This window comes from Nycticebus coucang, chromosome 15, assembly GCF_027406575.1.
Source record: "Nycticebus coucang isolate mNycCou1 chromosome 15, mNycCou1.pri, whole genome shotgun sequence".
Classification (NCBI taxonomy): Eukaryota; Metazoa; Chordata; class Mammalia; order Primates; family Lorisidae; genus Nycticebus; species Nycticebus coucang.
Window position 1 is genome coordinate 40,995,479 of NC_069794.1, and position 12,606 is coordinate 41,008,084.

Below are 12,606 nucleotides of genomic sequence, written 5' to 3' on the forward strand. Positions count from 1 at the left end.
TGTATTACTTATGTCACATTTAAAACTTGTTGCACATTCTGTTCATTTATATCTATTTTATATATAAAATAACAATGCAAGAAAATGTACAAATATTTCAATTGATAATGTTTATAATTTTTCTTACTCAGACATTGAAAAATTATTCAATATTATAATTAATTAATTAATTAATATTAGCCTATTTCCTTGTGAAGTTCCCTAAAGAAATAAAAATCATAATAAAAGGCAACACATTAAGACCTTTTGATATGGAGCATTACAGGAATTCTCAAGATTAAACTTCAGCAGAAGTTATCACTTACTAAAATTTAATTTAGTCAATTTCGTACTTCGGTGATCTTAAATTATTAAACTAATCATAACTTACTTGACCCATATCATTGATATACATATGTTTAAGTTTTATATGTAGAAATTAAACATGAATCATGTATTTATTAAAAGGTTATAAAATCAAAATGAAGGTATAGAGTTGTTTGTGAGTTAGAATTTATCCATCTTAAAATATCTAGAATAGTATATGAACTCATTTTGATTAAACTATCTCCTGCATTCATATATCAAAATTTAAACATTTTTGATTCATAAATGCTAGAGATAGTATATGATATATGAATGCACAGATTTTGATTCTGTGTCATAAGCTTGCTATCTAAAACTAAATTATTTTCTAACTCCCAATTTAAACGGTTGATTACATTATACTTTTCTAAGGAAAGACACGGAAAAGAAGCACACACATTTTGATTTTTTTCTGTTTTATTTGTAAATTTCTCACTATTTATCTGGATATTTTTAGTGTGTAGTCAAAATGAAAGATGGCTTTATTTTAATTTCAGGTAAAATCACAGTACAAGTAAATAGGTGAAAATATTTCAATTTGTTTAATAAAGTCCTCTTGTAGTTACATTCCACAGCCAAAATGTGTGCCACACACCTCTACATTGTGCCCAGTATGTGGGAGCACACCAATCTCCCCATGCTCCTTCCCTGAGACCTCTTCATTATTCCCTCTCCCTCAACTGGAATTGAATTGAGTTTTTCTATTACATAGGCATGATTTAAATTGTGTCCTGCCTTCATAATAAAATTGAGTTCATTGGATATTTGCTTTTCCATTCTTGTGATACTTTACTAATAGGAAGGTGTTTCAAGTCCATCCAGGTTAATACAAAAGATGTAAAGTCTCCATCTTTTTGAATGGCTGAATAGAATTTCATGGTATATGTATACCACAGTATTTGTTTTTTTTTCCAGATTTTGGCAATTGTAAATTGAGCTAGAAAAACCAATCTAGTGAAAATGTCTGTGTGTTAAAATGATTTTTTTTTTCTTTTAGGTAAATACCTAGTAATGGGATTGCAGGGTCACTTAGGAGGTCTAATTTGAATTCTTTGAGTATTTTCCATACTTTTTTTCCCAAAAAGATTATATTAGTTTGCAGTCCCACCAGCAGTGTAAAAGCCTTCTCTTCTCTGCACATCCACACCAGCATCTGCACCTTTGACAATTTGTGATATGGGCCATTCTCACTGGTGTTAGGTGATGTCTCAGGGTGGTTTTGATTTGTATTTCTCTGACAATCAGGAATGATGAGCATTTTTGCAAATGTTTGTTAGCCATTCATCTGTCTTCCTTAGAGAAGTTTCTGTTCATATCTCTTGCCCAGTGATACATGGCATGGTTTGATCTTTTTTTATTGATTAACTTGAGTTCTTTGTGGAGTCTAGTGATCAACACTTTGTCAAATTGGCAACAGGCAAATAACTTTTCCCATTTTGAAAGTTGTCAAGTTGTTTAAATCATTGTGTCCTTAGGTGTGCAGAAGCTTTCCAATTTAATTAAGTCCCATTTGTTTTTTGTTGTTGTTGCAATTGCCACTGAAGTCTTCATAAAATCTTTCCCCTGTATAACAACGCAAAAGTTTTTCTGATACTTTATTCTAGAATTTTTATTGTTTTATGTCTTAGATTTAAATCTTTTATCCATTTTGAATCAATTTTTGTAAGCAGTGAAAAGTGTGGGTCCAGTTTATGTCTTTTACATGTGGTAATTCAGTTGTCCCTTCACCATTTGTTGAATAGGGATTTTTTTCCCCCACTGTGTGCTTTTGTTTGGTTTATCAAAGATAAGATGGCAACTAGAGACTGGTTTCATCTATGAGTTTTCTATTCTGTTCCATAATTCCATGTCTATTTTTGAGCCAATACCATGCTGTTGTGATCACCATGGAATTATAACATAACCAAAAGTCTGGAAAAATGATACTTCAGCTTTGATATTATTACTAAAAATTGCCTTGGATATATGGTTTTTTTCTGGTTACAGAAAAGTATGACATTAGTATTTTAATAGGAATTGCGTTGAATCTGTATATTGCTTTGGGTAGAATAAACATTTTAACAATATTGATTCTTCCCAGTCAAGAGCCTGATATGTACTTCCATGTGTTAGTGTCTTCTGCTATTCCATTTTTTAGAGTTCCATAATTGTCTTTATAGTGGTCCTTCATCTATTTAGTTAGGTATATTCTTAGTTATTAATTTTGTTTGAAGCTACTTACAAGGGAATTGTGTTTTTAATTAGCTTCTCAAGTTGCCTGTAATTGGTGTATACAATGGCTACTGATTTGTGGACAATGATCATATCCTAAGATGATACTGTATTTCTTCATCATTTCCAGGAGTTTTGTGGTTGGGTTCTGGGGTTCTCTATGTATAAGATTACATCATTGAGAATAAGAGTTTGACCTACTCTGTCCACATTTGGATGTCCTTTATATCCTTCTCTTGTCTGATTGTATTGGCTAGAACTTCCAGCACAATTTTGACTAGTAGTGGCAATAGAGGACATCCTTGTCTGTTTCCAGTTCTAAGTGGAAAAGCTTCAGGTTTAATCCTTTCAGCATGATATTATCTTTGGGTTTATCATAGATGGCTTTAATCAATATCATATATGTGTGACCAATGCCTATATTCTTAAGTGTTCCTATTAGAAAAAACTGCTGAATTTCAACAAATTCTTTTTCTGCATCTATTAAGAAGATCACCTGGTCTTTGATTTTGCTTTTATTTTTTTGAAGAACCAACTTTTTGTTTCATTATTTTTCTGAATGATTCTTTTGTTTTCACTTTCTTTTATTTCTGATTTAATATTTGTCATTTCTTTTCTTCTGTTAGTTCTGTGATTAGATTGCTCATTCTTTTCCATTTCTTTAAGATGATTCCTTAGGATGTTGATGTGTTCTCTTTCTGTTTTTCTAATGTAGGCATCTAATGAGATAAGTTTCCTGGTTAGGACTGCTTTTGCAGTATCCCACAGGTTTTGTTAAGTTATAGCTTTTTTTGTTGTTATGTTCAAGAAATTTCAATAATTTCCTCCTGTTTCTCTTTCTTTGCCCAATTGTCATTCAGGATAAGGTTGTTCAATTTCTATCCCTTCGTGGGGGGCTGAAAATTTTTGTTGGAGTTGAGTTCTACCTTTATTACCTCTGGTCTGAGAAAATACAAGGTATAATTTTAATCCTTTTAATTTTGTTGAGTCCTGATTTTTATCTCAGGATATGATTTATTTTGGAGTATGTTCCATGGGCTGATGAGAAAAGCGAATATTCCTTAGCTTTGGGATGGTATGTTCTCTATATGTATATTGAGCACAGTTGGTCTAGCATCACATTTAAGTCTCATATCTTTATATACTTTCTGTTAAGAGCATCTGTCAAGTTCAGCCAGAGGGGTTTAATGTCCCCAGTATTCATGGTGTTAAAGAAGATCATATTGCTCAGTCCAATAAATGTCTATTTCTTAAATCTGAGAAGATTTAAGTTGGGTGCATAAATATTTAGAATTGAAATGTCTTCTTGTTGTATTGTTCCCTATGCCAGTATGAAATTAATATCTTTGTCTTTCATAATTTTAGTCACTTTAAATCCATTTGTATCTGAATAGAAAACTGTGACCCTTCCTTTCTTCTAATTTCTATTTGTTCGAAATATTGTTTTCCAATTATTTACTATGAATCTTGTTTTGTGCTTTAAGGTAGGTAGGTGTGTTTCCTGGAGACAGTATATGGATGGCTTGTGCTTTTTTATCTAATCAGCCAGCCTGTGACTCTTCAGTGGGGAATTCAGGCCATTAACATGTATTAAGAGAATTGATAAGTGTGACAGAGTTCTATTCATCTTACTTTGTGAAAGACCGTTGTTTGGTTTTACCCCCTGTAGGTCAATTAGCTCTTACTCCTGGATCTTTGCAGAATTTTTTCTTTTGTCTTGACTGTGGACAAGTTCATTACAATATGTCTTGGGGATTCTTCTTTGTGTTGAGACCACCTGCTATTCAATATCCCATTTAAAGGAGTGTTTCAGAGTCTTTAGTGAAACTTAGGAAATTTTCATTTACGATATCCTCCAGTAGGGCTTCCATTCCTTTGGGACATTCTTATTCCCTTTCTGAAATACATATTTTTCATATGATTGAATGCTTCATCAATTTCCATAATTCTATGAGCAAATTTTTTTCTTTCTGTCTTTCTTATTTTCTGCTTCTTTAACTGCCTTGGTTAACTCAAGAGCTTTAACTTCTAGATCTGAGATTCTTTCTTCTCCATGGTCTAATCTGTTCCTAATACTTTGTACCACATCCTTAAGTTCTCTGATTGATTCCTTCATGTCCTTAAGATCTGCCTTATCTTTTCTATATTCTTCATGTCCTTTATCCATTTTTTGGTTCTGTTTTTCCACTTTCTCATCAATTCACTTTATCATCTTTAACCATCTATATTTCATATTCTCTTTCTATAATTTCCTTAAGTCTTTATAGGTGGTATTATTTGAGGTAGCTACCTCATGATCCTTTGGGGGAGATTGCTCTGTTTTGGTTTTTCATGTTGCTAGAATTTTTCTGTTGGTTGCTCCTCGTGTGTGTTTTCTCCTTATTCATTTCCTCCCCCGTGTTTTTTCACTTCCCACTTTCTTTTAAATTGCCTTGTTTCAAAGCTTAGGTCTTCAAGTGGTTTTTTCTCATAAGGCCAAAAGTAAGCTAAGCTTAAAGAGCAAGAATGGAGAAAGAAAATAAAAAGATAAATAGAAAAATAAAGAAGGGGTTGAAAGAAAGAAAAGCTAGAAAAAGGAAAGAGAGAGATAGGAAAAATGGTGGTGTTTAGCAGGTTGTTTTGACCACACCCAAGACTTTAGGGCTTTGGGCGGCTGAGATGAGCTGTTCCCTCAAATTCAGGAGCTCCTTACCTGTCTGAGAAAAAGCAAGATCCCACCTCTGCCAAATAGAAAAAAAAAAAAAAAAATCAACAGTATTTCACAGTGGGCACCTACCAATACTGTCTTTTTAAGGGCCAACACTGGAAGGATATCATAAACCACAAGCTTGTGGCTTCCTTGAGCAGACCAAGGCCATGACCCCCCCACACACACACAGACCAATGCTGACCCCTGAACCCTTCAAGAAAGGAAAACAAACAAACAAACAAATAAAAATAGATTGCCTTCTGTGCTGATTTACCTCAGCTGCAGACCTCCTTGCTGGCTCCTGAAGTCTTCCACTGCTTCCCTGTGCATCCAGAGTGAGGTCACTGGCTAGGTTCCTCCAGCCAGAGGTGGCTAAAGTTCTCTTTACCTTGTCTCACTGTGAGTGGTTAATAAGGAGATTTCTCTAGTCTATCATCTTGCTTTATCCACAGAATGGTTTACTTTTTAAGAAAAGTGTATCTATGATTTTCTCAAAAGAAGTAAAAAATAGGGGTAGAAGAAGAGGGGAAAAAGAATTAACAAACTTTATATGTGTATGTGTATATGTATATAAATGTGCATTTATATACCCTTATAAAGTGTACTTTTTTCCTATAAATAAATGAAAAGCTTAAAGGAAGAAAAGAATATCTTGAAAAACAGATGACCAAGAGTTATTATAGATAGATATGATGTTTATAAATAGATATGATGTTTATAAAGACCACTGTGGCCTTGTGAGAAATACATATGTCCTCATGTGAATAAAAACAAATTTTTACTAAAAGTAAAAATAGGTAAGTACAGTGGTTCTTTCCTGTAATCCTAACACTCTGGGAGGCCAAGGCAAGTTGATTGCTTGAGCTTAGGAGTTCACAACCAGCCTTAGAAAGAGCACAACCCCATCTCTAAATATAACTGGGTGTTGTGGGGGGATGCCTGTAGGGAGGCTGAGGCAAGAGGATTGCTTGAGCCCAAGAGTTTGAGGTTGCTGTGATCTATAATACTGCAGCATTCTATTGAGGGCAAAAATGTGAGACTAAGAAAAAATAAAAATAAATAAATGAATAAAAGAGTAAAATAGTAGCCCTTTTACAAATTTCCATTGGACTATCCTTAGCTTTTTGCATATCAGCTTTTTTGTTTTTTTAGAATTAACCACTCAAAATAAAAGGAGGTAGTAAGGCATTTAGAGTTTAGTATAAAAAAAGTTAAACAGACCTGAGTATACAGTTATATATGTTCACTTACATGACTTCAAAGCATCTGTTAGTTCCAACGCATTACACTCCCTATTCAATCTTAGATACTCTGTTGTCTTCCTCATAGCTTTTAATATTCTTCCTGAAACCTATAATAGTAATATATACATATATATAAATTAATGTATTAGTAGCCTAATTTAATTTAATTAATATTTGAGTTATAGTGTTCAAATTAATTATTTACTTGCATGCTTCCATCATATATTAATTTATTCACTCAGTAAACATCTATGTACAGATATTTCATGGTTTTTTATCCATGTCCAAGAAAAGTCAGGGGGTAAATGTTAACTTTTCCACCCATGACTTTTCTAAATGTATGGAAGAGATTTTATTGTCACTTGAAGTGAAACAGGGTCCATTAAAAATGAAAAAGATGATACTGAAAGAACCAAAGAAGGACAGAAGAAAAGGAAAATAAAAGACACTTTGGATGCATTGAAAGAAATAGGCACAAAAGAATTTTCAGAAGCAAAAACTGGTTATAACAAAACAGAGACATAATAGAATTTAAAACTACTGGTCTCTTGTTTTTACACGTGCTGAATTTTTGAAATAAAATTTTCAGTGTTGGAAAGTAACTTTGCCTGATATACCACCTTTCAATTCCTTGCATATTTTGATGTTAAGAGGAACTTTTTTTTTTCATTTTCATTGAGTTATTTTGAATTTGAAAGAGTTTAAACTATAGATGGAGCATCTTACATTAAGTATATGAATACTTATGATAGGCATGTTATGACCTAATTTGTTCAAGGTTTCTTTTTAATTCTTTTTAATTTCCTTTACCAAACATATTTTTAGTAATAAAAGCAAGTATATTGGATTTACAAACAGCTTTTGTAATAAAACAAATGGAAAAGTGATCTATGTAAGTATCTTTCTATTTGTAGAAAGATGATAACAAATAATATTAAGTCAAAAATAATATTTATTCTATCCCTCTTGAAAGCCACGCATTTTACTTGTTTTTCCTTGTCAGTGTAATGAATTCTTACTATAATCTGCTTTCTTCTTGATACATGGGTAATGATGTTGACTAATTTTAAGCATTGGTATCATAATGCTCATTCACTTACAAAGCGGTATTAACAGTGATTGTGTATTATTCACAGATATTAGCTGACCTAGAAAACCATGCATTATTTAAGAATGATCTGGAATGTCAAAAGCTGATTTTGGAAGCAATGAAATATCATCTATTGCCAGAAAGAAGAACTTTAATGCAAAGTCCAAGAACTAAACCCAGAAAATCTACAGTTGGAACTCTGTATGCTGTAGGAGGAATGGATAACAACAAAGGTATATAATTCTAAATTTGAACAACTACACATTCTATATTATATAATGAAATAATTCTAATATGATAGTATGGTAATACCAAGAAAGCTCATATAAACTTAGCTTTAATCATGATTTAAGATTAAGAGAAAAATTAAAACATCATCTCTTATTTTTAACCTGTAGCTGCTGCTTTCCTACTCAGCTTTAAATGCTTTATTTATTTCTTATGCATTATATATAGACTTCATACGCAGATGTCTTATTACACACAGCCCAAATAATGTGTTGGATATACTGAGTCCTGCATTTTAATGCTAATAAATGTAAGGCACCAAATGCATGCCTGCTGTGAGTACAGTTATGGAGAGCATTTTGTCTCTGAGGAGTTGAAAAATCTCACATACAAGCAAAACAAGTAATAAACAATTAAAATAATTATGTTGGATTTTTTAATTTACAAAATTAATGGTGTTTACCAATATGGTTCTTCAAAAGAAAATCAGTGGTTTGTTTAAAAACTGAACACATGCATTTAAAGGTTTTTTTCTTACTTTTCTATAGTTATTGAAAAATATCCAATATTCAATATTTGTCTCTCCACCCCAGATTTTCTTATGTGTGTGTTAACTTTCTTAAACAAGTGCACAAGGGAATTAATGTGCAAAGTGTATTTTTCCTGTGTTTGTGTGTAAGTGATAAATAATAGTATATTTCAAGCACATATAAAAAACAAATGCAATTAACAGCAAAAGAACGTGACCACATATTCAACCTGTTTTAAAAGATTTTGTTATTTGAAAAAATTGCAACAAAGCAATAAAACCCGTTTCAACCATTGTGAAATGAGATTCCAAAATAGTACCTGAAGAGAAATAATCTATTTAACCCACAGAAAATGACATGCTTTCATTTGTTGTCTGTCAGAAAGATCTCTGTTGCTATTAGATGGTTTTCATAGTTTAATTTTTTTACTTGTAATTACTATTTACTGGGAAGTTTATTTCTGGTAATTATCATGTGAAATGAGCCATGGAATGTCAACCCATGAAAATCAGAAAAGATTAAAAAACTGCAGCCAAGAAAGTGAAGGAACAACTGTTTCTGGACCATCTGAGTTGGATGTGAGTACTTGTGAGATAAAAATACAAATAATGGGAAGAGGTGCTAAACTTTTAAATACATTATTACAGAGGTGGAAAAGCCCTCTAAAATAGAATCTCATCTATCTGGGTTACTTTCTTTCTCAAAAGACAGAATCTGGTTAGTGATTTTGTTGGTTATTTCAAAAACCATAATATATCTCCCTCTGTATAAACATACACCCAAACACGTGTATACACCTATATATCCACATAACGATATACTACATGTCTATATATCTACATTTGTATAGTACACCTACTCATACTGTATTCATCATCCTCTCTCTGACATGACATTGCTAAGACTCTAAAAATATGTACATCGGATTTGTTAACATACCCGGAGTTTTCTTTTTTTTGATATGTTGTTTTTTACTACTTATACCATAGATTGTATTGTGAATACACATTTTATTAAGTTTTTGAAATCCATTATTACAAATAGCTAATTCTGATTTGTATGGAAATGTAACAGGTGACTTGAGCTTAACCTTGTTAATAACACCTTGATGGGATTCAATTCTTTTTCCATAAATAATGCCACCATTAGCATCTGTATACATAAAAGTTTATCCTAACCTCTGTTTTCCTCAGACTCCTTGATGAAAAATTAGTAGGTATTTTTATTTTTTATTTTTATATTAAATCATAGCTGTGTACTACTTCATGGATGTGAAGAGAAGGGAACACTTTTACACTGCCGGTGGGACTGCAAACTAATACAATCTTTTTGGAAGTATGGAGAACCCTCAAAGAACTAGGCTAGACCTCCCATTTGATCCTGCAATCCCATTACTGGGCATCTACCCAGAAGGAAAAAAAATCCTTTTATCATAAGAACACTTGCACTAGACTGTTTATTTCAGCTCAATTTACAATCACCAAAATGTGGAAACAGCCTAAATGCCCACCAACCCAGGAATGGATTAACAAGCTGTGGTATATGAACACTATGGAGTAGTATGCAGCCATTAAAAAAATGAAGACTTTGCATCCTTCGTATTAACCTGGATGGAAGTGGAAGACATTATTCTTAGTAGAGCATCACAAGAATGGAGAAGCATGAATCCTATGTACTCAATTTTGATATGAGGACAATTAATGACATGGTAGGGGTGGAGGAAGGGGAGAGCAGAGAGGGAAGGAGTGAGGGGTGGGGTCTTGGTGTGTGCCCACCTTTTGGGGACAAGACATGATTGTAAGAGGGTCTTTACCTAACAAATGCAATCAGTGTAACCTGGTTTCTTGTACCGCCAATGAATCCCCAGCAATAAAAAAAAAACAAAACACTATTTCATTAAACACAAAATTTAGAATTAGTATATTTTATTACAAAAGACTTTCATTATATTGTACGTTATGTTCTTAACATACACAAAAAACTCCATCAGATGGCAACACTTTCTGTAACTCTCTTATTTTTCAATAGCTCTTTATTGTTTTATTTTTATTTTACATTTAGGAAAAGAGACATTCAGGGAGATAGTTTACTTTGCTCAAGATCATTTATTTAGAATGAGTTGGTCTGGTTTAGCAAACTCAGGTTTTTCTGATTTTGGTTTTTAGCCTTTTCAATTCACTAACCTGGTGACTGACATCTGACTTTTACCTACTGACTATTTAAAAATTTTAGTAAGTTGAAATTTTGAGAAATACTAAATAGATGTTGGGAGAGGAAGAATTGGGAAAAATGAATGAGAAAAATGAAGGCTTATGGAAAAAAAAACGTATGTCAATGTAAGGACTTTTTGTTGTTGTTGCAGTTTTTGGCCAGGGCCAGGTTTGAACGCGCCACCTCCGCTATATGGGGCTGGCACCCTACTTCTTGAGCCACAGGTGCCACCCTCAATGTGAGGACTTTGTAGTGTATTACATTTGCTGTTTATAGTCAGCATCTTTTCAGATGGATGTTGGATGATGGTGCCTTTGATTCTAATTTCTTGGTGCCTATTAATTTTTTTCTAATAGTTTAAAGATTCTGAAGAAAGAATATGCAGAAGTCCAGCCATTGATTTAAGTAGGAGAATAGAACATTTATTATTCTATTTTTTTGTGAATTTACCTTTTTTCTACCAGCACTGAAATAAATTTTAAAAATCCAAAAAAAAAAGAAAAATTAGTAGGTAAAAAGATAAAGCTTTTGTGACATGTGAACTGATTTCTTTCTAGAAAATACATGAAATTATACAAGGAGTTCTAATTTTACTGCTATGTCAAAAATACATTTCTTTTTTTTTTTTTTTTTTTTTGTAGAGACAGAGTCTCACTGTACCACCCTCGGGTAGAGTGCCGTGGCGTCACACGGCTCACAGCAACCTCTAACTCCTGGGCTTATGCGATTCTCTTGCCTCAGCCTCCCGAGTAGCTGGGACTACAGGCGCCCGCCACAACGCCCGGCTATTTTTTTGTTGCAGTTTGGCCGGGGCTGGGTTTGAACCCACCACCCTCGGCATATGGGGCCAGCGCCCTACTCACTGAGCCACAGGCGCCGCCCCAAAAATACATTTCTATCTTTAAAACATTTTTACTGTGAACATGTTCTGATATAACAAAGTAGAAAGAATTGTTAATGGTCCCCCAAATTCCTGTTATTTTATTTGTATTTTTTTCTTGATAGTGACATTGAACTTTTTTCTATTTCAATTTTTTAATGTGTTTAGTTAGGTAGATAATGAATAATAATGATATGTTAATTCCCTTTTTGTAATTATTACATACATTATCACAGTTTCTGGAGCTAATAGGTTGGCTATACTACATAGTACAAAATTCAACAGAAATAGTTTAGGATATAATTCCTCTTTATGTTAAAGGGAATCATTTTAACACTTTAGCAGTTGGCTGTAAATATCTACTGAGTAGCATAATGTGCTTGGCAATTGTTGAAAGAATTATGAATATTGTATAAGAAAATATATAGAGGCTCTAGATAGCAATAATGTTTCTCAGACAGAATTTACTTTTGAGAGAAAATTTAGAAATCCAAAAGAGAATTAGATGATTTGAGACTAAGATTTGGTATGTGCGAAGGCTGCTCTTCTTCTGTTTTGTTTTCAATATGTATACAGGGGCCACTCACTCATCCCCAGTGAGCCCTAAATGCCATTGTATTTCGATCTCAGAAGTAGTTCGCCCTAGTTCTAAGATATTAATAGTACTATGCCTTGCAACTATTCGTAAGTTACGTGTAGCATCTTAACTTCCATTTTCTCCCTGAATTTCTGCAGCTTGCCTCTTAGCAAACCACCGCCTGTCAATCTGTCAGTCATATCTCAAGGGAACAATGACAAAGAATTAGTCTTATTTTAGTTCCTATCCTTCCTTTCTGAGATTGTGGCCTCTTAAGTGTTAGTTGTCTTTTCTACTGTCTAATATTTTACAACAGTTCATGTTTGTATTTAAAACTGGAGCTCTACAGTTATGTTGTGGGGATGGATCGTTTGTCTAATACAAGCTAACCCATCATGGTTAAAAGCACATGGGCTTGTGTGTTTTTTATTTGAACATTGTCTATTTCTGAGACTTCTCAATTTTTGCTTCAATTTTACATGATCATTTGGGTGTTTTTATATTACTTTCTTACTTTTTTTCACCTCTTTCATTATTTCTTAACTCTGATACGTTTTATTTTATAACCTGTAACTAATAATTCCAACATTGAAATGCTTGG

At 33.0% G+C, this 12,606-nt stretch overlaps 1 protein-coding gene across 1 annotated transcript in view; it reads left to right on the forward strand.

Annotated features, from left to right (window-relative positions):
- KLHL1 (kelch like family member 1) overlaps window positions 1–12,606 on the forward strand; it is a 326,246-nt gene that overhangs the window by 202,623 nt on the left and 111,017 nt on the right. Inside the window, exon 6 of the mRNA XM_053563984.1 lies at window positions 7,626–7,812. Within this exon, the coding sequence (XP_053419959.1) occupies window positions 7,626–7,812 (187 nt within the window). The remainder of the gene's footprint in view (window positions 1–7,625; window positions 7,813–12,606) is intronic.